The sequence below is a fragment of the Dermacentor silvarum genome, chromosome 6, assembly GCF_013339745.2.
Source record: "Dermacentor silvarum isolate Dsil-2018 chromosome 6, BIME_Dsil_1.4, whole genome shotgun sequence".
Classification (NCBI taxonomy): Eukaryota; Metazoa; Arthropoda; class Arachnida; order Ixodida; family Ixodidae; genus Dermacentor; species Dermacentor silvarum.
In genome coordinates this window covers 176,572,424-176,598,981 of record NC_051159.1, presented here as the reverse complement: position 1 = coordinate 176,598,981, position 26,558 = coordinate 176,572,424, and the positions used below count along the sequence as shown (strand labels likewise).

At 45.7% G+C, this 26,558-nt stretch overlaps 2 protein-coding genes across 2 annotated transcripts in view; one reads left to right on the top strand and one right to left on the bottom strand.

The window, feature by feature from the left end:
* Positions 1 to 26,558, top strand: part of LOC119456444 (ATP-binding cassette sub-family G member 1-like) — a 360,487-nt gene that overhangs the window by 171,743 nt on the left and 162,186 nt on the right. The window lies entirely within an intron of this gene.
* LOC119456442 (ATP-binding cassette sub-family G member 1) overlaps positions 1 to 26,558 on the bottom strand; it is a 65,044-nt gene that overhangs the window by 16,605 nt on the left and 21,881 nt on the right. Inside the window, exons 2-7 of the mRNA XM_037718229.2 lie at positions 21,186 to 21,308; positions 20,245 to 20,362; positions 17,465 to 17,651; positions 10,028 to 10,173; positions 2,270 to 2,393; positions 197 to 311 (exon numbers count right to left, since the gene is read on the bottom strand). Of these exons, the coding sequence (XP_037574157.1) occupies positions 197 to 311; positions 2,270 to 2,393; positions 10,028 to 10,173; positions 17,465 to 17,651; positions 20,245 to 20,362; positions 21,186 to 21,308 (813 nt within the window). The remainder of the gene's footprint in view (positions 1 to 196; positions 312 to 2,269; positions 2,394 to 10,027; positions 10,174 to 17,464; positions 17,652 to 20,244; positions 20,363 to 21,185; positions 21,309 to 26,558) is intronic.

Sequence of the window (26,558 nt, the reverse complement as noted above, 5' to 3'; positions counted from 1 at the left end):
CTTACCCAAAAATAACTCACAGATGTATCTAGTGCCTTAGTTGTGCATACTTGCAGGTTAAATTGGTGTCAATTTTCGTTCTCAATTATCAATTGCTTTACAAAATTACAGCCAGAAACTTCATGTGCGGATGGTGCCTACCGTGCATTGTGACTGTATTGCAAATTGAATAATTTCTTTCGTTTGTGCAACTCACTGTAGTCGGCAGGGTTGTGGAACTGCGGACACTGCAGACCATGCCTCGTCAGAAAGCCTAACAGGTCATTCACTTCGCCGTTGTAGATGCAACGCCCCGCAGAAACCATGTACAGCTGCGAAGAGAAAGGCATGAGACATTATAGTGACACGAAGGGTTCGCCTGTATCACTGACGCAGCAATTTTAGCATAACGTTGATTCTCGTGCGAATATGGCTTCTGTCAAGTTAGTTGCTTATTGCAATCTGGAAGCATTGCAACAAATACGTTCACAACATAACACGAATCAACCCATGGTGCATTGCTCCTTTACTGTAAATGTATGGTTTATCGTACTGTGGTTTCATTGAACAGGAAATCTTTATTTACCCTTTCTTGTAGCTCGTGCTCAACTGGTCCAGTCAGTGCATAATAATCGTATGAAAAATAGCAAGAACTAAATTTTTCGGAAGTCAGATTTCCCCAACGCTCTACGTGAAAGGCATTCTGTAACGTCCAGCGATAAGCCGTCAATAGGTTCAGCAGAGCAAAAAAATCTCACAGGATGGTCACGGGTGTGTAACGTACGTGAATGCTTAAGCGTTAGCTCTGGTGTGGGCTAGATGTTCTCGCTCACGATCTCGAGCTCCCCGAATCGCTTAGGGTTAAGGTCCCGCTTCTTCCACGACATTTCAGTGTAAAGGATACTTTGTAACGTTCTCGTTTAAACTGCTAACCGATGCTCCTCTCCGATGTCTGAGCCCTTACCGGCGGTCTAAGTGTACATACAGGCAAAGCCGAAGGCTCTATGACGACGGCGGTACTACGAAAACGGGATGACGATGCTGCATTGATGAAGATAGTATAAAGACGACAGCGACCACAATGGCTTGATGACGAGTGTACGACGAGAATGGGATGACGACGACTATATGACGACAATGGCGTTGGATGACGTGACCATGATGGCACATACTCAGCGGCACATACCAATGTGAACTGTGGAGTGCACTATCTCCGGGCTCGGCCCACCACTGTGGACGGCGCCAACGAAAAAGCTGGGCTAGTTCGAAATTAGCAGCGTCCTCCACACGTTATGGCGTCCCCTCGCAAGGTGCGAACCGCTGCTGAAGAAGCGAATCGTAGAGCTACGCACGCGGCTGCAACCAGGCAACGTCGGGCTCAGCAGACCGCCGTACAGAGAGCAGCACAAGTCGCAGCTCGCCGTCGACGTCGGGCGCACAGTTCAGATCGTTCTAGTGAAAACGACACGAAGATACTTCACCGCGAAAGCCCTGTAGTGCGTGGTGCCGGAACTCGAGCTCCTATAGAGCCACTCCTCCAGCTTATGCTGCGACTGTGCTGCATGTGCCGCGCAGGCCTGTGACTATTTAATGCGACAGCGTTAAGGCACCCGTGTCGCAGAAAATCCGGCATCGGCGTCGGTCTCGGCGTGCGGCGTCTACGGCTAAGAAAATCACCCCGAACCACCCCGACCATGCAGGCCTTCCGCGTGGCGCAGAGGCGTTGGTGAAACAATTGAATTTCTCAAAGTAAAATGCGTCATAAAAATTTTAAAGTACGACTTAACCACAACCTACAGGTATGATAGCGTTGGATTGTAATTTTAATGTACGAGAAAACATAATTCTGGTACGCGGGAACTCAAATACAAACCCCTTTTCCAGCATTTCTACCACTGATACACCGGCGCACTCCGGTCGATGAAGCTTGCAAAAAATATTATCCAGATAGCGCTCGCCTAAGTTGGAGGAAAAAGAAAGCTACAGTTGCCAGGAAGCCTGACAAATCCACTCAGGTATCTTTGAATGATATCGCGTTCCACTCTTAAAGGCGAAGATTAAGCGTCCTCCAATTTTTGATCCCTAAGTGCTTGAAATGTCTCGGCCAATCACAGCAATGACCTCTGAATCTATGACATAGCCTCCCTCGGATATGTCTGTTGATGACGAAAAGCCCGCAGACGTAGATTTTTCGAAGGAACACTTGGCGCGACAGGCCTGTTTATCAAAGAATACATCTAAATGTATGCTAATTAAATAACAGTGTGCTATGATTAAAGAGTCATCTCACCATGTCGAAATAAGAGAAGATCTTGGCACTAGGTGCGTGTATGGAGCAGATGACGGTGTGTCCCATAGAAGCCAACCGCTTAAGTATCTGCACGCACATCAGACTTGACACGTTGTCCAGGCCACTGCATGACAAATATACCAGACAGAACCCGTGTGACCTAAACAGTTTCACTATTACGGAGGATTTGATAATGACTCAGTTGTAGCCGTGGTCTCATTGAAGAAAGATGTGCTTCGAGAGAGAGAAAGGAAGAAAATCACCACGTAGGTCAGATACACACACGACAATCTTCCCTTACCCCCATTTTCTCGAACGGGGAAGGGCTGGTGATTTTTGTAACTTTTTTGGAGAGTAACTAGCGTATGTAATGCGGTCCTGTGTAAAGGGTTGGGGGCTAGAGACTGCATTTTCTTAAGTTTTGACTAGTTGCCCGGATGATCTCGTTTTGTTCTCGCAACTTGCCGGCATGTTCTCGCTTTGAGTTCCCGGATAACGGCTCTGGCTTTTGGCTCAAGGTCACTTGAAAGTCGCCGACAACGGGAGCTAAAATCGTTTTATGCTTAAAAAACTGTAGTACAAATTTGCGCAGCCATAGCACGGAAGCCGTTGAATGTAAGCAACACACAGCATTTCAATGCGAGGAAGGCATATGCTACAATTAATTAAGGATGCGAAAACAAGCTCTACCCCATGCTTACGCAAAACTGATATCTACAAAAACTTGCAATCTAGCTTCGAGCACCGCATCACTTATTTCTAGAAAGGTCGTACGAGCACAAAGCAAAGTGCAAAAACAGTTATGTACACCAGCAATAATGGAAAGAAAAAAAGTTGCAGTGGCTTAGCTCAGCTATGCCAGGATATACGTAGCGTTAGCAAAGGTTCAGCTGATTATTCTTAGCTTTCCTGGTTGTCTAGATTGTCAAGGATTAGCTTGATTGTCATGCTTACTGCTGCTCCAATGACACACACGCGGTGTACGTATTATGTGGCACATGTATATAGCCTTCTTCTGTTCATTCCTCCTACGCTCAACCGCTAATTGCCAGGCAACTACTTCGGGATCCGATGAGTCAAGCTTCTCCGTTCTTCTGCGCTGTTGAGCAGCATTTGCGCTCTCCTTCTTCACGGCTATACCACACTGGCAAACGCCAGTCAGAAGCGCAGAGGCTCCAGCGCAGTGTCAGACGGCGACTGCACAGCGAGCGAGCGCCGGCGCCAGTGCGTCTACACGGCTACGACGTCACTCCTCTGGAATGCGCAGACCGGCGCCGGTGAGCCGCGCGCGGCGGCGGCGGAGTGCGCGAGAGGTGCCGGCTCCGGTGGCTCCGGTGCGCAAGCCGTGTGACATCACTGATCCTTGCGCATGCGCAGCACGGCTCTTGATGTGCCGCGCGAAACGGGCTTGGCTAGGCCAGTGTAGCTAACGCTACAAAAAAGTCAGGATATGATAACAATAAGCGCAAATCATTATTATATTAGATGAAATATAGCAGTGTTAGCTGGGAAACAACCCCGTCAGTTTTAAAGACGAGTTATCAGCGTATTTCACAGCTAATCGCTGTACCAAGGGTAACCGACTCCACTGGCAAAAAGGTTTAAAGATGTTACTGGTGAAGCCAGCAACAGCATTATGTTATAGGGTTTTTGCACAGTGACAGCTGTGGCAGGCGCGTAATGAGACGAGAATGTAAATATAAGTATCACGGGAGAATATCAGGGCAGGGAATACTTTATTCTGACGAACTGCTGTGAGTTCTGTATGAACTGCCACTTCAGCTTATCTTTCAATTTAGCCGCACTAAATCGCCTAGCAGTGTCCAAGCTGTGCTTCACGTGTCTTCTGCGACAGCAATAACTAAGCGATTTCCACTTATAGTCTACGCGGCGTCAATTACAGTCGTTTGTTATGCCTCCAATAGCGGCACTTCGCGAAGGTAATACGTGACTGAATGTGCTGCAAATTGATGGAAGTGGTAAAAGACCACACAAGTGTGCGCCCTGTTTCCCAAACGCGTTCCTGCGCAAGAAGCCTTCGTAAGAACGGGGTGTACACCCAATCGTGATAATTAATGAATTTTCAACGAAGGCACTGGCCCGAATCAGTACTTACGAAGGAAAATTATCGTAGTTGGGCCCGAAAGGCGACGCACTGACTGCGATAGCAAATTATTAGGAAGCCATACTAAGTCAGAATAGTAGCTTTATCGGCTTAATAAACATGTAAGTAGTAAGTGGCTTTTAAATAAGAAAGAGAAGATAAAAGTGCAGTACTGTAACTGTCTCTCGCTAGAAGGTCACCTCAGCAGTACTGCACGGGGAGGGAGTAATGGGAGTAAAAGAGTGAGGAGAGAAACGGGTAGACGGCAAAGAGGGGAAGAAGTAGGAGCAAAAACGGGGCTTATAGCCGCGTGTAGAGGTTTGTGCTCCCGAAAAACTCAAGCAGAGCTGTGAACGCTCGCTTGGTTACAGATGCATGTCCGCGTGGGAATGGGAAAGTGTCAACACTGTCCGTGGGAAGTCCGAGGCGGCGTTAGGCGGCTGTTAGTAAATCGCGGGCATGAGAGTAGCCGGCGCAGTCGAGGAGAATGTGGCTCAGCGTTTCGTCTGAGCCTTCGTTGCAGGTGAGGCAGACAGAACTTCCGGTGCCGGATAAGCGATGGGCCGTTTTGGCACAACCAATGTGAAGTCGCAGGAGAAAGGTCCGGTCGGCTCGGGAGAGCCCCAACTTTGGAAGGGGACGAGGCGGAACACCAGAGGCGACTCGCGTTTAGGGGTGTTTGGCTCTAATGGCATTGGAGATAACGTGCCGAGTAGCGTGAAAGGGACAAACAAAGTTGGTGTAGGGTACGTCAAGGGCGTGTGCCTGTTTAGCGAGGTCATCTGCCCGTTCATTTCCGTGTATGCCGGCGTGTGAGGGAATCCATTGAAAAACAAGGTCACATCCCACTTATTGGGCGTTTGCGAACTTGATAGCGAGTCGTTGCGCTATGACTGGACCTCTTTCTCCTTTGATGAGCGTTTGCAAAGCCGCACGGAAGCCGGTGAGTATGGCAACAGCTGGAGGAAGGTGCTCAAGTAAACATTCGCTTATTAAGTTAACAAGCATGGTGTCAGGTGTACACAGGCAAATATGAACACATCTCACTCGATGGCCGCGGACACGCGCTGTCAAAACGCTGGCGTGAGGAACAGCGGCAGCAGCAGCGAGCGAATTGACCTTCGTGCTGCCTCTCTCTTCAAGGTGAACTAAACGGCGAGAGCACAGCGCACGCGAAGCCATCAGCTCACGACGCGCCTAGACTCTGTACCCACCACAGATCGCTTTCAAGGTAGGGTCCGCGCGGCCGCGCTCAGTAACCCTCGCACGCTTTTGCTCGCACCCACAGCATACGGCGCACGGCCGCGTGTTATCGCACTTGTGCTTTATATGGCACATCACGGCGACGGTGGAAATTCGCCTGGAGTGTCCATGTAGCAGCTATCGCAATAAAACCCTCGCGAACGCAGCTTCCGACAGCCTATTTTCGCGCCATTCCACAGAGGCACCGGTGAATGCCCGTTTGCTGGATTGAATATGGTGCCAAAACCTATCTGTTCGTAGCTTTTAGAAAGACCAGTCCTAAAAACTGTAGGAGCGTAAAATGGCATTGACATAGCACTGAAATGTTCGACGTATTTGCGCACATTGGGGCTACGATCAGATACCCAGTGCAGCTACTTACACAACATGATAAAGTAAAGCGTTAATGTTTCGCATATCTCTCACATATTTCACTGCCTTTCTACTTACGCTGTTGACGGGAATACGTATTCCTGTTACCACCGAAAAACTAATAGAGGCAACACGTAAGAGCCCCTTACGGCATCCCGACGAGGTGGACAATCCGCCTTTTTTCAAGGCGCGACGGCGCATGCGCCCTGCCCTAGCGGATTAGTCGCGGAACGTTTTGGAAGGGTCGCGCGCGCTGCCTGATCTTGGAGGCAAGCCCCCGAAAAATGCAAAAGCGCACGGACTGCTGCAGCACTTGTGCCGCGTACCGCGTTGCATATCCACCGGTAGCTCTACGTCGGTGAAGTGCCAAAAACGTGCGTAGCGTACGACTGTAACTACACTTTTAAAACGAAAATCCACCAGGGCTTTGTCCGGACTGCACCGTCACCCCATAATAGTATAACCACCTTTCACTGATGGCTGGCAAAAAATCCACCAGGGCTTTGTCCGGACTGCACCGTCACCCCATAATAGTATAACCACCTTTCACTGATGGCTGGCAAACTTATCGAAAAACCCCTGCGCTACACTGGGGGGACACTTCAACAACATCACGTTGCTGACGAAGTCTACTTGCAGCGACGGCCTTCTCTTGCTGGTGGTGGCAGCAGCGTGCCTGACTTCACGTACAGGCGCGGTAGACTGGGTCGATAGGAGGCCGAGAAGACGCCAATGCCAACATTTGGCCGACCATTCACCACAGTGTGTTGCTAAGACCATTTTATTATAACAGGCCGACAACGACGCAACCAACGAGCGCGAGTTGTAATGCGACGGGCTTTCGTGTCCACGGTACCGCCAAATCAGGAGTGCCGACCAGGGTGCCGTCAGTGATGCCATCCCTGTTTTCGCGAGACAGGGCCCATAAATGGGCGATTATGCGAGCATAGTTTTCTCTAATAATACATTATGGAACGCACAAACAGTAAGTATTATGAAGTTAAATATTAGCAAGAATCAGTAATAACAGCGCGTAATGTATATGTATCTGGTTCACAGTCGCCGTTGTTCTAGGGGCTCGACCGCTCTTATTGCCTTGTCTCAGGGTGTAACAACGCGGCTCATATGTGCAGATATGTATGTTTTGCTACGTTTTGACATTGTTTCATATCAGCGATGCTGCGTTCCCACAATATTTGAAACTAGCAACGATCTGTGGCTGTAGATGCCGATGTAAACAAGTGCACCGTTTGGTAAATACGACGCGGAAGGCTGCGCTCAAAGGCTTCTTGAATATTCGAAGTGCCTAAAGAATGTGTAAAAGAAGTAAAAAAAAGCAGCTTCAAACGCCCAGAAATCAGCAACAACAAATTCCAAGACAGCCGAGTCGACAAGCGAACTCAGCGTGCCTCTATCGGCCGCACTGTTAGCGCAACATGGCAATCAGGCCTTCTCACCCAGTAGTCGGTGAGTGCTACATGCTGCCCCAAATAAGTCATTAATATTTCATCGCGATCCACAAAACGCACAAGCGACGCACATTCTACATGGGCGCAGGTTCTCAAATTACTAGGCAAAGCCTCGGCATCCATAGAGTTTCCTGCAACAATTACTAGAGGGAACGCTGGCGCTGCAATCGTTCAGCCACCATGGAAATGATGGGAAGTACATGGATTTGTCTGATCTTCGTGCTTGTGGATTCAGACGTTCTTGTGGCTTTGTTTATTGCGCTTTATATGTCTTAATACTTTGTCGTAAATTTCAGAGCAATCTATACTTTTGGAAGTGCAGAAGACGCTGCGAACACGCACAATCGCTACTAATTGCAATGGTTCAGCTTGTCGAGGTGGCCAAATCGGAACGCGCCAAGCATCTCAATGCACCGGCTTTCCCGGGACAAACTTATAAGTGCGTTTTATGTCGCTTGCCGATGCATGCGTCCGTGGTGTAATGGTTTCAATATCAGGCTGCTGTGCTAGAGGTCGAGTCCTGCCGTCGACCAATTTTATTATTTATTTATTTATTTATTTATTTATTTATTTATTTATTTATTTATTTATTTATTTATTTATTTATTTATTTATTTATTTATTACGCTGTACTTTGTTGAAAATGTCGAGTTTACAAAGCCAGAAGGACGAAGTTTAGGAACGTGTACTTCCCACAATTCTCATGGTGGTTGAACCGCGCCTATTGCAGCTACCGCAGACACTTAAAACCCCTGAATGTTTAAAAGTAGCGCCAAGCACTCCCTTCTCCTCCGTTCCACTCTCCCGCTCGGCGCGACCTTGATGGTGGCGCCGCCTATGTCGGACCTGCCGTAGCAGACGACGTCTAACGCGTTACCGGAGGACATCCGCGAATAACTTCGTTCGAGCTCCTGCGGAGGAGTTTTTGAGGCGAGAATTTGCTTCGTGAGTCAGTAACTGGCCTTAATAATGCAGAGTTGGAATTTCACAAACAAATAGAGGAAAGGACCATTATTTAGGGCGTAAAGCGTCCACACGTTGAAAGTTCGTATTGCTGTAGCATGATGCATGCAAGCGGTGTGCTCAAACATGCGTGTAATTCCAAAAATTTCAAGTTTTGACTGCGTGAAAGTGCGTGAAAGTATGTGAACGTGGTTTCGTAGGCTCATCTGAGAGTGGGTCAACTGGAAGCTTGGGGTGGGCCAACTTGAAATATGGCGGTGGGCCAACTTAAATTTGGGTTAGTGCCAACTTTATTAAATTGTGAGTGGGCCAACTTAAAGTTTGTGAGTGGGCCAACTTACAATTTGGGGGCAGGCCAACTTGAAATATGGCGGTAGGCCAACTTAAATTTTGGGGTGGCCCAAATGAAATTTTGGGGTGGGCCAACTTATATTTGGGGATGGGCCAACTGAAATTTAGGGGTATGCTTGTGCAGACTTAACTCCAGTGGAGTTTCTGCATTTTTTATTTATTACAGTGCAAGAGGTTGGTATTTGATAGCAAAAACGAACTTGATGACAAAACTGGACAGAGGTTCCGAAAATAATTACTCCCCCCATTAGTGCACCAGTAACGCTTTTGTTGAAGTGGTCATTTTATATCTGTATACTGTGTGCACTTGTATTCTATTGCGTTGCGAGTTTTCGGAGGGAAGCAGTGTCCCTAGAACTCGAACACTAGTTTGGAATCATTCGACACAGAGAGCACAAGAGCGTTGTACGAGCAAACAATCCTCAAATGAGTTTAATAATGATGCTAAAGCACAGCAACTCCGTCCGCACTCCATAATCAACAGCCGCGAAACTCCATAATCAAAACCGCGCGCAGCATGGTCACATGCGCAAGCACCTTTTTAAAGCGGCAGGGGTAAATTACAGAAGAAGTAATTAACCGTGGTATTTCACAAAGCAGTGCGTTTTTTGCAACATCCTTGAAATCAGCCCGCCCGATTTTATGCATCCACACTTTTCTTTGTTGGTAAACAAAAAAGGCTTTTGCCCTCGCCTTGTCAGTTGCGGCAACCACTGTGCAGCAGCACGGCATCACAACGAAGTTCTCGTCCCTTACACATTTGATCTGGTCATATAACGCACTCGATCAATTCGTTTGCGCGTACAACACTTTCGTCGCACTAGTCCGAAAATAGCGATTGGAACGCGCTGGAAATTAAAGAATATACAAAAGCGCAGAACGTGCATACACATGACACGGATTGGCCAATGGGGGGGGGGGGGGGGGGGCGGAGGAGGCCGGGGCAACAGGAGGCGGCAAGGAGGAATGTCATTACTTTTGAAAGATAGAGGGGCTTTAGCAGACACTTGCGCCAGAGTAGTAATTATTGTAGGAAACTATGTCGGCACCCTTCCAAGACGTTTCGAGCGGCGCGCGGCAGAGAGCAGCACAGGAAAATAAAAGAACGTTGGATTACAGCTGCCTGCCTCTATAGCGTAGCGCAACCGCAGAAAGGAAAAAGGCCGCAGACTCGAGTGACCTTTCATATGCAAATTTGAGCTCTCTTTATTTGTCCTAATAATTTACCATGTCTCAAAACAATACCCGTGAGCTTACCTTGTGGGTTCATCGAGGAAAAGAACAGGCGGGTTGTTGACCAACTCTTGCGCGATGGCTAGACGCTTGCGTTGGCCGCCGGAGAGGTTTTCTGTACGAGTGTTGCGGCACACCTCCAGGCCCCACTCTTCAATCGACCGCTCAACCTATGAAAACGGAAAAAAAAAAACAACAGGAGACATAATATAAAGTTTACTTACATTGATCGAAATGGCTCTTTGACAGATGCAGCAGAAAATGGCTTCCTGTGAAAATAAGATTGGCTGCAACCGAGGCCCGATATTGGCCATTGTTTTGAGAAAGACGTACAATTCTTATACTGCCGTGGCTCTATTAGTCACGAGGGTGCTGCTATGAATTCTTTGTAGGGTAAAGTCTGAGATGTTGGAAGCGGCAAGGTACATAGTAAGACGCTTTTATGACCAGCAAATCACGAGCCTTTAACAAATATCATACCTGCCAACCCACCAGAATTTTTTCGTAATGTTTACGAATTTTGGCCCCTTTTAGATTTCACGAATCTTGTACGTATCAAGATTTACAAAAAATAATTATTCTGTTTATGAAAAAAAATCACTCATCGGCCTTCGAACGTTGCATTGGAAGTCTGATGATAAAAAGGCGCCAGAGAGGGTACTTAGATACGGACAAGTTCCTGAAGAAGGCCAAATCGGCAACAGCGAATTCTCTCAAAAGGTTTAGAAACATTATTTATTTATTTATTTATTTATTTATTTATTTATTTATTTATTTATTTATTTATTTATTTATTTATTTATTTATTTATTTATTTATTTATTTATTTACATTCAGTGCCAAAAAGGCATAGCAGTCGGGTGGGGCTTACAATTCGTAAATTTGCATGTAAAAGTGCACTGCGTGTCAGAGCCCCCTCTCAATGTTCTGTCCGCGAGATTTTATGAATGTTAAACTTCACAGGTTGGCAGGTATGCATACAGGAATATAAAGGAAGATGAGAGAACGTCGATAATTGTCGGTTGGATTACACCTAAAGAGCTATGCTGATTGCTGGATGTAGTTTATCCGATTAGCGGTACAACAGTGCTCTCTTGCAAGCGTGACCACAATTTTATGAGAACGCACATAGCGCACGTTCTTCTGAGTTGCCCTCTGCGCGGTGAACCACACAAAGTTTTGCATTCATCGTAGGAAACGTCTAAGCGCTTCCGCTACACCTGAACAGCATATGGGCGCTAAAATGCTCTTTATTGTTTCCCTGCGTGTCATGGCATTTCTCTCTACCTCCCCTACAATCAAATATTCTGGAAAAGCCATCGACCAATATAGCCAAAATTTTTCAATGCCATCGAAAAAGGAAAAAAAAAATATGACCATGAGCTTTTCGTTTTATACTTTCACACATGATGATACCTGGCTTGCGTGAACCTTCAGTGCGTAGAACTGAAAACGAAGAGGTGCCGATTTTGCACTGTGGAATGTACTGTCACAGTGAAAAACCGGCATAACAAACCGCCTCCCTTATGGTCAATGTGCCTCAAATTATATTTCTTTCTGGCGCCCAATTTGTGGCGTATCCCCCGCTAGATAAGTACCTATAGTTCATCATCATCATCAAGTCTCTTGGAGAATGACGGCAATCCAGCCTTCTGTGAATTCGTCTTCGCAGCAGTTTAGCTGCACCAGTCAAGAAAAAATGACTGTGTATCATAGGAAGCCGAATGAGTTATATGCATGTTGTCGTTCAATTAGGCTTTATTAGGAACAGTAGTTGCACGCTTATGAGGACCGAAAACCAATAGAGCCAATAATATCAAAATTAATTTCATGAGTCAAAAGTATATCGGCATTGTGCAAACAAATGGTTTGATGCTTATTGTAGTATTTCGACTAATCTGTTTCATCTGTTCGCTCCTTGCCGTCTGCTACCTTTTGGACCTTCTGGTTATTACGACCAGACAAGTTGCTTGTTGTAGCAGCTTTTTTCCTAATGCCTTCGCACTTTGTATCATTGTTTTCATGAATAAAGGTATTATTATTATTATTATTATTATTATTATTATTATTATTATTATTATTATTATTATTATTATTATTATTATTATTATTATTATTATTATCTCCCCTATGGTGATGTGCTTTGTGCTGTGCCGTGGCTTCAGTGCTGTACAAGCAGTGTTGTGTTGTGCAGAGCAGTGCTTTGCAGTGCATTGCGGAGCTGCCTCTCGACCTATCCTAGTTATTGTCCAGTCATATAGTAGCCTTGACAAATCAGTTCTGCCAAATTACGCAAGGTGGAGGGAGTATTGGAGCGATCGATGACGTTTCATTCTGCTTTTATCTTGTATCGTTACACGGTACACTTCATCTGCTCATCGATAACCGGGTATGCAACTGCTTACTTATTCTTTCGATTCTGAGTTTTCGTATCTGCGCGCCTCTGTAAACGGAAACATAAGAATTTCTTGGTAAATTTCTTGGAATTTCTTGCTATACGTAATTGATGAGAAGGTTCGCATGCGCGCTTGACGTGCACCATTCTTACAAAAAAATGGAATCTTCCTGTATCTCTCCCTCTGCCTCTTCCTTTTTTGATGAGAGTGTGATAATCGCACAGATATAACATTCCGGTGTATATGGCTTCGCACAGTAACATTGAGCGCCTAGTTCAAATCAAAATACACAATTGCGCTAATTCCGTGTTTTCGACTTCAGTTAGCTCAAAGCGTCCAAAGCTCCAACGCAGATGCTGAAGTGCATGCCAGAACACAGTCGGCTATATTTAAAGATATACTCACGTAAATTTCCTGTACGCGCCAAGAGATTCCGCCTTCAGCTTTACTTTCGAACAAGAAAAGAAAAAACACGTGGTCCTCAGAAATATAAATGCTATATTAAAATCTGTGATGATTAACTTTAAGACAAATAAATTACCGCCGATACATTATGATGTCACAATATTCTTGAAAAATCTTTACGAGATTTCACCCGCAGCGGTGGCTTGGCGGCTACGGTGTTGCGCGGCCAAGCACGAGGTAGCGGGATCAAATCCCGGCCGCGGCGGCCACATATCGATGGGGACGAAATGCAAAAAAACGACCGTGTCCCGTGCATTGGGGGACACGTTAAATATGCCCTGCTGGTCAAAATTCATCCGGAGTCCCCCACTACAGCATGCCAGGCATCATAATCAAATCGTGGTTTTGGCACGTAATACCCCCGAATACAATTTACCAGATTTCAGTACTCTAATACGTCAGGTTTCGGAGCCAGTATTTGTTGTACCTAAAGCAGCCTTGAAACACTTTTCCAACTAATCATAGAATGGCCTCACTATTGGCCTCCAACTATGAGTGGAGTTAACGCAACGATACCCGGCTTTATCTCTCTCTTTAAAAAGTTTCCGCTAGTGCGGTAGAGGCAGCACAGTGGAGAAAACAAGAGCGAAAGGCCCCGGCCAAAATTGAGTGTCGAGGTGGCGAAAGGGCTCGCCTCGGAAACCCGTGGCTGCCGCGGTAGACTACGCTACGCAGCCTATCTCGGAGGACACGCGTAGCTGACGCAGATACGCGCAGTGCAAAGATGGAATCATTTTTCTGTCTTTTTGAGATCGCAGACACATATCTTTTTCATTTATTTAACTCAAAATTATAAACTTTGTATTACTGAGAATGCTCAAGCGATCGAGAAATCAGCCAATAGCGTTGGTGGGCCAGCTGCTTTCGATGACGGCATTGCGGAAGCCAGCGACTTTTTGGCTGTTTTTGACACTAGATTGTAAATTTCCTGCTTCACGCAGTGCAGTAATATTTGGCTCACATGTTCACAGCAGCCTCTACGACAGATCAGCAACATTTTATTGCAATGTTCAAAAAGCGTTTCAGGGCTCCTTTAAGTGACCCGTGGAACCATTGTTATAAGGTACAGTTCGGCAAATGCTTGGCTTTGCTGGCCTTGAGTTGCCTCTGCTGTCTCTAAGAAAATCAATGCATTTATATGGTACGATTTGTCCTCAAGTATCAGCTTGCAAAAATAATAAAGGACGCTAAATGATGACCCACGGCGCTACGCAAAGAATTATACTCAGTCCTTATGAAATATCATGCCAGTTTTTTTTTACTTATTATTAACCATGAATTTAGTCAATTCAACTAAATAAACAGAAGAAAAAACACAAGGTGGTTATACATTGGCGATGTTGTTGAAAGAGGGCTGCGCAACTTAAAGGGGCAATTAAGGAAAATAAACAATTGGACTAAATTGACATTTCAACTTCTGGAATACAAAATGTGTCAGTGTCACTTGATGTGACTTTTTATAAGCCAGGAATGACACCAAATTTAAACGGGTACCAATGGCACCACCTTCAAGGTCTTGCAACAGTTCCATACAAATCTATTTTGGCAACGCCTGCCCACTCTATACTAGCTATGTACTTTTCATCAAAGATTAATTCGCGCTCACGAGTACAGGCTCAGCCTGACAACTTTCAAGAGTTTTTGTAAAGAAGAAAACGATGTTTTCCCAGACAATTGAAAATACCGCAAGATCCCTGACGTCATGCTGATGTCATCAGCGTCGCAAATGTAGCATCCAATTCAAGTAAGTAAGTTTTTTCTGGCTCGTAATGCAACTACAGTTCTGAAAGAACGTTCTACGAGTCAAAACTGATCTAGGGGTTTAGTGTGGTGTTTGTCTTATAGAAATCTCAGCCCTATAGGATTTGTATTCAAACCAGATCTTTTATTTACACTTTCAATTTTGTGACAGGCATTGGCGAACATCTTTTCTCTTTTTTTATTTTTTGATCAAGCAGTCTTATTCAAGACAATTTACCTATTTAAAATATCTGCTCTTGGCTCAGGGCTAATAAGTTCTAGAGGTGGTGGTTGACGTTGTTTTTTTTTTTTTTTTTTTTTACCGATCTCCGGCAATTAAAAAAAAAAACTTTAGATGTTTCAGCATCTAGAGCAGATATTCACAACCTGTTGTTGCTCTACCTATAGAAAGAGGGCTACTTTAGGGAAGATTCTAAAAGCTGTCAAGCTACAAACTCAACAAACAGACAGTTATTTATTTTGACTTTTAGACATTATGTTCGCTAAGCCACTACTGCAATTTCTGCATGATTAGTGCCTCCACGATTTGTACACTTTTATGCCGCAGGGCAAGCTACCCGAAAAAAAAAGCATGTTGAAGCTCTAAATTAAAATGTAATTTTGATAGTCCGCAGAATCCGCCTTTTTTTCACGGCGCAACGGCGCATGCGCTCTGCCCTAGCGGATTAGTCGCTAAACGTTTTGGAAGGGTCGCGCGCGCGGCCCGATCTCGGGGGAAAGCCCCCGAAAAAAAAAAAATCCGCTCGGACGCTCGCTAGCTGTAAACGCTCGTGCCATGTACCGTGTTGACGCTCCTCTGGTAGCTCGACGTCAGTGCGGTGGCGAAAACGTGCCCAGCGTGGGACTGTAACTTCACTGTAAAACAAACCTGTCTGTCACGCGACCTCACAAAACCGCGACTCAAAGTGACGTGTACGCGAAAAAAAAATGCATTAATATGCCGAACAAAACTGAAAATTTTTCTGAATAGCCACAGACTGCCCCGTTCCGAAAGAAATAGAAGATGGTTGCCCGCCGATCACTCAGGCCCTCGCTACTCGCAACTGCTGGTGAGCATGTATTTATTTGCGTATGTTAAACCTTTTTGCGTGGCAGTAAAACGTTATCGAGCTCTTCCGGCACGCATACGACATCGCTCTGTCAACTCTTCCTTGCTGAGGATCCGCTTTAGCGGAATTCTTATCCTTCCGTTGCACGCCGCCGCGATTTTCGACCAGCCACCGCAAGCTAAGTAAGGCGAAGCGGACCAATCGGAGAAGCCGGCACCACCCTCTTCATGGATGCGGTTATCTATTTTCACTGTGCTGGGTCGGCCCCATCGAAACCCTCTCCACTAGAGCGTGCTCCTCGCCTCTTGTCAGCCAATTAGATAAGAAAAACCGCTGAGTGTAGGCAGTGTTATTGGTTTTGAAAGCGAACAAAGGTGGCCTCCTATGAACGAGGAGAGTGTTTGAGTTGTTCAGACAACGCTGCGGGTCACCGCCCGATGCTTGCGTGGGTGGATACGTAAATTTGACGTCAGGAGTTTGGGAATCAATACACTTTGGAATCATTTTACGTTATAGCGCCCCTGGCCTTAGTGATTTGAAATCAACTACTCTTCACTTCGCACGGCACGTACACAATAAGCGGCAAGCGGCGACACAGCGCTAGCTGTGCAAACATCTGTAGGTCACCGTTCCCGTACGCTGCCGGTCGCATTCGCTAATTAATATCGGCGGGTCTATACGCGCTGTCATTCTGACACATTTCTAGATTCCAGAGATGCATTGTTTACCTCTGCGTCAAACACAAAACAAGAGACAGTGCATTCGGTAAAGCAGCACAACCACCTCATTCAGTTATATACCAACGGTGTCAGCGATAGCATCCGCGTTTTCGCGAGAACAACATCGGCCTATAAATGAGCGTTTATGCGAGCACAGTTTTTTCTAATAATGCTTTATGGCACGCGCAAACTGTAAGTATGATGAAGTCAAAGAGAAATGAGGGAATCAGTAATAAATTAACAGCCGTAATATATGTATCTGGATCACAGTTGCCGTTGTTTAAGTGGCTCGGCAGATGCACTGATATACATGTTTTGCTAGGTTTTGACATTACTTCATATCAGCGATGCAGCTTTGCCCCCAATATTTGCAGCTAACAACGACCTGTGGCTGCAGATGTCGATGTAAACAAGTGCGCCGCTTTGCTAAATCCGACGTAGAAGGCTGCGCTCGAAGACCTCTTGAATATGCCAAATGTCTAAAGAATATGTAAAAAGAATACTAAAAGCGAGGTGCAAGTGCAGAAATCGGCGACAGCAAACTCCAAGGCAGCCGCGTCGGCAGACGGAACTCAGCGTGCCTTTACGGCCGCATTGTAAATACAACAGCGCACTCAGGCCTGCTCACCCATCAGTAGTCGGTGAGTGCTACGTGGCTTCCAGGAACGACATTCTGCTCCACAAAAGCCATTATATAATTAATTATTCGCGATCCACGAAACGCAAAATCGACGCGCACGTGGGCGCAGGTTCACAAATCAACCGGCAAAAGCCCCGGCACCCTTCCAAAACATTTTCAATTCATAAAGGTTTGGTTTAGCGGATGGCTAAGAAGAGCTTATCTGCGTTTTGCACTAATTTTCACATGAAAATGAGCGTTAAATCTCGAGCTAAAGCTCGAACTTAACAAGAAAGATTTAGCATGCGGCCAACTCTGTGCAAGTGACTGTGAAGTGCAGAAATGCTCTCCCCCATTCCTAAGTAGCCTTAAATTATGATTTCCCTAATCCGCTTTCTTGAGTGTGTCTGCAAGTATGACAACTACAGAGGCATGCCCTATCCCCGGCTCACCTTCTTAGCTTTGTCTTTTGGTTCCATGTTGGGCATGCGCAGTTCGACGCTCATGAAGATAGCCTCGTAAACGGTGAGCGCAGGAAGCAGTCGGTCATCCTGCATGACGTAGCAGCTCTGCTTGTTGAACAGTGCCTGGTCACGCACGTAGCCGTTGATCTGAACTTCGCCCTTGTAGCCCTTGTCACTGGGGAGGGGAAAATCAAAGATATTGACTTCGTCTGGTGAGAATAACAAGCCTGAGAAGTGGGTTCTGAGACTTTACATGGTGTTATAACATAAAAAGGCACAGAAGACAGAAATGAACTATTGTATTCATATTTGCTCTCTCGCTGCGTCTGTGTCTGTTTGCAATAGGGCCACGTATTGTCTCGGAGGGCCCGTTTTGGTATCAAGGCTATAAAAGGTTTGTCTTACGCAAGTCAGTGTATGTAAAGAGACTGAGACATTATAAAGAGTATGTAGGCAAGATTGCGAGTTTATTGTCGAAAAGGAATAGATCGCTTCATGAAAGTGATATTAGTGCACCCTACAAAACAAGCACTTGCGCCATGAAGTCTCCGACCCTTTTTTCTCGCCTTGTTAGATGCTGCGAATGGCTCCAGCAGGTACAGGGTTATACGTGAAATTGTTGCAGCACAGGGTTAGCACAGATTGATTGGTTGATTGATTGATTGATTAGTTGGATCATTCATTCATTCATTCATTCATTCATTCATTCATTCATTCATTCATTCATTCATTCATGGGGTTTAACATCCCGAAGCAACATTGGGACTATGAGAGACGCTGGAGGGGGGGGGGGGGGGGGGGGTGACTTCTACTGCATACCAACGACTGCACGTGTGACAATAAAGACTGCGTGTTTGGGCTCCGTTGTTCCCTTAATTGCCTATAATGTCAAAAACATTGCCTTAGAAACGACCTATATGTAGTGAAATACAACTAATACGAGCACAGTGTAGATGTTACATCTGTTCGCGCTGCACTCGCACAGGTGAGCAAGCCGTTGGTTATGTTTCCATTAGGTCCATGCGTGGCTGTCAGCGCGGACCTGTTTACTGCTTCCTGCAAAGTTAAAGTGTGTATAATGTCCGGTATGAACACGATTCATAATGCATAATCTCTGTCGCATGCGATGTTAGCATTCTTGGGCGGATGTAAACTATAAGCACATGCCTATGTTTATGGCTGCCCAATGATACAAATAGGAGGCACATCATGGCTAATGCTATCACGTTAGTTAGGGTCTCCATTACTTGTAAACGTAAAGGCGAACGCTTGCGTTAACCGCGTTATTTTTCCCGTGACACACAAGTGTTCTTCAAAACGGTTATCTCGACGAAGAAGCAAGCTACGTTGGCTCCGTCTTCAATTGAAAAGCCCCAGTCGGTTTTTGAGCGTGTACACAATATCGTCGTGGGCGCTGCTCACGCCATCACATACTTCTACCGGCCGGACTTGAGTAGGCGGAGATACGTGCGCGCGCCGAGGTCACGCCGCTTGCGCAACGTAATGAAGACGTGCCAAACGCCGCGCCAAGCGGAAAAGAGTCCACGACGGCGGGACAATAGCGGGCGAGACAAAAGTTGGCGGAAGCATAGTGTACTTCCCAGTCACAAATCGCGGCCACACAAGTTTTCTGTCGGGGCGCAACGACAGCGAATCTGCTTAAACGTTCCTTGAGACAGTCGCGCGAGTTGTCTATACGCATCGTGTATGCCTACAATGCGGTGGGCACAGCGTTGTCTACCAATAGATCTCGCACGTACAGTGTGTCCCGAAATGCAGTGCCCATCAATGTTATGATTCCCCTTTGGCGAAATATTTAGCACAACAAAGATGTACAACTTTTCCACCCGTCTTTGATTTCGATACATGAGTATAGTTCCTGCGCATTTCCGCAGGAAATCACCTGGAGCGCATATATGGGAGCACTTCAGATTTGTGGTCTGAGCTTCAATCCGGCTCCGCTCAATTCTTCGCGGAACGCCACAAAGCAAATGAGTCGTGGAGGATGCAATTAGGCCTCTGGAAGTTAGTTGAACCAGGGCGTCTGAATTAAGTTTAAGCGAAAGCGTAAGTGAGAAGCGAAGGGCGTCCAGAAGACTTGCCGCGCCACAAAGAGCTGCGTGTCTGTATAGTAACGCTCGTCCCGAAGCCATTTAAATCGAAACAGCTCTTTTTGTCTGTTCCTCCCATTTTGCGTAGACGGCTGTCTGGCCGAGTAAACTTGACCACTATCGGACACGGTGTAATCAAAGATGGTGAATTGGTGGGCCGACCCTGATACCAGCGTGCGATATGTGTCATCTCGGGGTTCTAACGTAGTTTGTAACACGGGCCAATCCCGGATACAACGCAAAGTCCTATACAACCCAAATGACCTCGTAGCATTAACCAGTAGAGCTAGCCAATAAGTGTCGTCAGCAGCGTGTCTGAGCAGGTCTAACAAAAAGCTGTCACTTGATTTTGACTATCATCAACCAATGTATTCTGCAACAAATTTTTTCTTGCATTTTTTTTATTTTTGTCTCGTTTTATCTGCAGTCTCCGCCAAAGCTGTATGCCGGTTATTAAAGCAGTGGGATCTATTTATCTGGCTCAGTTCAGTACTATAGTGCAGTGTTCCTTCGGGCATATGATGTCTTGGTCAGACTGCATAACTCGTGTAGTTATGGTTCATTATCAACGTTATAATAAGGATGATTACGTACAAACGCGCCTAACCAACTTTAAGTGTATTTGTGAATGATAATTGGGAGGGAGGGTCTACTCACTAGAAGCCCGTGAGCAAATTCAGCAGAGTCGTCTTGCCCGCGCCAGAGGGACCCATGATGGCCGTCAGCGTACCAGACCGTGCTTCACCGCTCATGTTGTTGACTAAGTACTTGCGGGCTGAAATACGAAGACAAATGAAGACTTTACGGGGCAGTAAGGAAAGTTTCGTATGGTCAATTGATAAAGAAATATTACCTGAATCGCATAGTTCATTTATGCAAGGACGCGACGAAAAATGTTAATCACCCATTCATTCGCAAGCAGTAAGAAAGATTACAGGAAACAAGTGACTCTGAAAATGAACTCCTAACTACCGGAAATTTCAAGCAACCAATGAAGCCAAGCACTGTAGTACTAGGTGTGGCATCGTGCACGGCATGCAGCATTCGTGGTTTCGGTCAGCAACTGAGGTGTGTGGTTTTCTCTTCCGTTTTTTTTTTTTCTTTTTTTTTTTTTTAGTTACCTCCAGTCTAATTCATAACTTAGCGTTAATGTCACTTCTCAGTTATTTCTTTTTTCTTTGAGTGCTCTGCGCTTTCCTCGACTTGAACTACTATCCCCGTCTTCAGCAGTACCGACGTATTTACAAGGTACTTCTATCGGTACATACGGTTCAGTCTTCACACTGCCAGATTTTAAAGTATTTTATTTTATTAAGAAAAGAAGAAACCGGATGGAGCTAGGTATAGAATTCTCGCCGACTATAATTGGCTGGTGCAATATAAGACGGAAACAAGCAAGAGTAATATATGAGTTTTCGCTGCGTGAAGAGTCTATTACAATGGGTTTTATGAGGGAACACCGCTCACGAGGCTTACAGCGTCTGTTCGTTTTATAAAAGTCAGAAAAGCTAGCCTAATAGGTGCGGAGATAGAGCGTCATCCAAAACATATCTGGTTACTAAATTTTCATTTGTGACGGCGACGTGAAGTGCGTATACCTTTGCCTTTCTTGACCTTGTATATGAGGTTCCTCCAGGTCAGGTCGATGCTCTCGAAGTTCCTAAACCCGTTGAGGCGGCCGTTGCCGTTCACCTCGGCCTTCGTCTTGAAGTCCACCGCCGCTGCGCATCGTTAAGAGCAATACGTTGAGCGTTGCTGCCCCACGACCTCTCCACATTCAGCGAGAAAGTACGTACATAACAAACTCTTACATTGGCTCGTAATAATGAGTTTCTTAACACTTAACTGGTAATTGTAAGGAGATAATGGCGACTGTAAGTACAGCAGGCTCCTTCTTTTTACATGCGATGTAACCTTTGGCAACAACAACGACGACGGCTACAATAACCGTGTCGGAAGATTAACTCGCTTTCTCGCCCGTTATTTCGTGTTGGTTCCTCTACGTCATATTGTTTTGTTTACCACAATTTTCTTTTTTGTCCTCGTTTCTAAGTGCACCAGGACAAAGGCTTTACAACTGCTCCTGAACACAATATAAAAAAGATTTTTTTTAACGCGATAGCATTAAAGGCCTCGTGTCGCAGAAAATCCGGTGTTGGCGTCGGGGGCGTTGCCCGGCCAGGAAAAGCATCCCGACCACGCAGGCCCTCCGCGTGGCGAAGAGGCGCTGGTGAACTAATCGAATTTCTAAAAGTAAAATGCATCAGAAAAATCGTAAAGTACGACGTAACCACAACCTACAGACGTGATAGCGTCGGATTGTAATTTTGAGTACACGAGAAAACATAATGCTCTTACGCAAGCCCAAACACAAGCCCCTTTTCCAGCATTTATACGACTCATACAGCGGCGCACCGCGGTTTCCTCCCTGCAAAAATACCATCCAGATGGCGCTCACCTCCTCGGCAGCCTACAACAGCGTTGCATGTAGGCTCCCTACGGCAGCCACATGCGGAGGCGAAGTTGGAGAAAAAAAATAGATGAAAAATGACTTAACATTGCTCTCGGCCGCGCAACGCTTGAAACAGCGAAGCTGGGCGATCGTAGGCCAGCATTTTCCGGAAGTGCGCGCGAACTTTCCATCTTATTACTCATGATGATGATAATTTCTTTTCGCGCGTCTTGGACTTACGGCCGTCACTGCGCGTTGCATAGCGCCGCTTGCAACACCGACACCGCGTTCCAGGAGACCCGCTCTGTGAATGCGTCTCTCTCTCTCGCTCTCATAGCGCGCAAAACCTCTTCACTTCGCAGAGCACGAGCGTACGAACGCGCCAGCTGTGGACGAAGACGACGACGCTCGAACGCAATCATATGGTTCGCATAAATGCATGATGTGCAAGCGTGGGTTACGACGCTCGCCTTGGGACCGGAGGTACGCAGGTTCGAATCCCGCCTCGGCAAGAAAGTTTTTCTTTCTTGGTAGTTTCTTGATACGCACCACAAATTACGGCTGGCTTAAACAGCTTCGCTGTTATAAGAAAGTTGCAGTAGCCAGGAAGCCTGATAAGCAGCCAGGGATCTTTTAACGCTATCGCGTTCCACTCCTAAAGGCGAAGCCTAAGTGGACACTAAAGAGAAACGGCAAGTTCAGCTGGAATAAAAGAGAGACCTTCAGGAATGCATGCAGTTTTTGTTGGGTGCAAAAATATGAGTTATTAGTGGAGAAATTCGTAAACAAAGACCAAATATCTCTTCCTCAATTTCTCTCACCCTAGATTTCGGCACTGAAGCAGTGTCGTCACGGATTTCATTGGTTTCACCGCTTGCATAAACGACCGAGGCGCTGGCTGTATCATAGGCTGCATGGCCGCTGCGTTTGCGTTCGCTGCGACTTTTGCTTATTTGTTTTGTGGCCGCGATGGATACCGTTGCTGACGCTGAACCTTGCAACGAAGAGCTCGCCTGAGAAGCAGGACTGGATTTCAGCGAAATGGAGCACGAAATGATCCTCCATGCTCGCGCGACAGGTGTTTCCGCGTACGATGGCGGTGAGCAGCCGGCCGCGCCGACGGAAGGCGAGGCGTCCGGTCCGCCAGTCGACTATGTTCACGACAGAACAAACGTATAAAGCTGCGCGCGTACTCGGTATAATTTTTTCGTGGCTTTTTTTAATGACATTCTGCACTCACCGAGCCGCCAGTTTGCTACTGCAGGGGCACCAGTAGGGGATTTGTTGAAGACGACATTGAGGGAACAGCTGCTCGAAAAAGGACTGGCCTCTGGGGGCACGCCAACAGACCTTCCGAGGGCAGGATTATATACATACTCCGAGGGCGAGAAATACAAAGAGCACACCATCGGTTTCTTTGGCTCATTTGCCGTTTTATCATAATCCATTGCGAACACCGGGGCTCATCGCGCGGCACCACATGAAAGGACACAGTCGGGTCAACACGGCCGCTGCCCCTGAGCAAGCGCCTTGGGCCGTTTATACAGCCCTCAACACTACACACACGAGGCATTTTCTGGCTGTTTCCTGTGAAGTCAACGTTTTAGACCCACGCAACACACAACCAAACACTGCAACACTGTAGAGCGGAACAGGCGCGCCTGATGATGCATGGAGCAAAAACGAAACTAACACGACCATGCCATTTTGTTTTTTATTTATTTAATTTTACGTTAAACTTGTACTTCCTCGCTTGAAACGGCTTTGAGAAGTTGGCAAATACTGTTTTTGTAGGTTTAATGTGTATTTCATTTTGCGCTTTATTAACAGCGATAAATCGCTCTCGACCAATCGCGACCGGGCTGCGTTTGTGATCTCCGGCGTCACGAAAGTGTAGTACGGGAAATACGAAGGGGCATCGACACCTATCCTTCAGTTTGTCGCTATTTTCTCGCTTATTAAACCTCTGTTCGCAGTAAGAATGGAATGATTGTGATCGTGAAAGGATGATCTTCCATTAAAGCTCAACTTCCGGTTTCTCTTTAGTGGCCCTTTAAGCGTCCTCCAATTATTATTATTATTTCGAGGAAAGGTGATGTGCCGACGGCTGCTTATATCGGGTCCACCTAATGTTGGCTTGCAATACTGGACCACTAATGACCAATTTTATCTCATTGGATATCAAAATGAACAAACAAGGTGGCTAAATTCATATTTCATGTTTCTAAGAAGAAAAGAGGTTGAGTTTGTACTAGTGATGCAAAACTATCGGTAAATTGACTATCGATAGCATCGATAGTTTTTTTTAAATATCGATAGTATTACAATCGATAGTGCAATCGGTGTTACTATCGATAGTACCATCGGTAGTATTACTACCGATAATACCATCAATAGCGCTGTTAATAAAATGATTATGCTGTTGTTGGCCGGCGATATTGCCAAAACATTTGTGATAACCTACATATAAGGATTGTGTTGGGCAATAAAAATTTGTAAAAATAAAAATAATTAAAATAATAAACAAAGCCCTGTACAACCTACAGTCAGCAAGGCTCAGTTTGTTTAATTTATGATCAATTTCTGGCGAATGAAATAAATTATTTCCGCGGTGAAAATGCCGGAATATGTCCATCAATAAATTCATTCTCAAAAGTAACCAGTTACATCTTACCAAGCTTAGTTCTTGATATGTTTACTTTTAAATCACAAAATGCAATATAAATTTGAAGCCGCACAGTTCCGCCACATGTAACGGCTTCCTTTCCGCTACAGCTGAACTGTTCAGCCTAATTACCATGTGTCAGCCAAGCATTTTGGGGAAGGAACACAAGCATGTCAACTTTCTTGCCCTCACTCCTCCTATCTGAAATGATGTGTCCAGCCGCTGAGAATACGCGTTCTGCGGGTACCGACGTTGCTGGAATGCACAATTACTTCCTAGCCACTTCAGAGGGCGGCGTTGTGGAGCACTGCCAAGACTTCCAGAATTCTAAAGAGTTGCTCTTCCTTTCCTGTGGATGTAACTCCAGGTACTGGCGAACCATCAGCGCGCCAAACAGTGCGTCTCGGGTCGCTGTTGCCAGCAAAACACGGACATTTGCGACACTAACACTTTATCCAGAAGCTGTACGTATAGGGTACATCTGCAGAGCTTGGTGACGGGTACACTGCGATAACGAAGAGTCCTGTCATATACCACCACCACCACCATATACCACGCACTCGGGGAACCATGTTTAAGCTGCAATCAGTTCGCGCGGTTGATTTCATGCTATCGATAGTACTATCGAAAGGACAATGGATAGTACTATCGAAATTGCTATCGATAGTTTTCTTTACCATCGATAGTTCAATAGTACTATCGATAGTTCTGCACCACTAGTTTGTACGCGACATATATTGTTAGTAATATGTATGCGTAATGTATCAGCTGATAGGGTTTGTAGTTACTCCTTTAATTTACGTTTCCTTCCTACTTCAGTTGTACTCATTAGGAGACTATTCGACATGTTGCGAACATAAGAGGAGTGCATATTTTCGCCGTACAGAGGTCTAACTTTAGAAACGCAAAAGGCACGATTGCCATGTATGACTTTGTTCACCGGTTATTTGAATTTATAAGCAGAAATATCGTTCCAGTAAGGATTGACAGCAACTCTTTGCACGAGTAACGGCCGCAGTGAACGCAGACAGAACCTATGAAGCAAGTTTTCTAAATATGCATAAATACTATAGGCAATCTGAGGAAAGCACATAGGCAATACTTTGCAGAGTGCTTTTCGGTGTAGCATCAACCCTTTGTAAACATGTGTGAGACATATCAATAAAATTTAAAGAACATCTACCATGCCTTATGATACTGCGTAGAAGTTCCTGAGCAACCACATTGTGCGGAGATAAAGATTCGTCTTCAAGTTGTACGGAGACATGCTGTACTGTGTATTCTACACAGACATAGTACGCAAAACACATGTCAAGAATCAGTAAACTAGGAAAAAAAAGCTCAAGCATCAAGTTAACAACACCGTAGCTCCACACCAAAACAAAATGTAGCAGTGGTGTAAAGTGCCTCGATTAAATTGTATAAATTGGACAAATTTGACTTGCTAGTTGAGGGGCTACGTGAAATAGTTACATTGTTTACCTGAACTCTACAAAAGTCATATTCGCAAATTAGTGGCATACTTCAGAACTATGCGCAATATATCAATATTGTGCATCTTGTCTGTCGTAACTGATGCAGTTGATAATGTCACATCTGTTTTTATTGTAGTGCTTCCACGTTGTAAAGCTTATTTATGAAGCATCTGCTCACACCAGTCAACAAATACTTACGTTTGTTATCGCGCTGAGTCGCGTACCTCAGGACGTTCATTAAAGTTTTACATCCATCCATCCATCCATCCATCCATCCATCCATCCATCCATCCATCCATCATCCATCCATCCGTCCGTCCGTCCGTCCGTCCGTCCGTCCGTCCGTCCGTCCGTCCGTCCGTCCGTCCCTCGTCCAGCC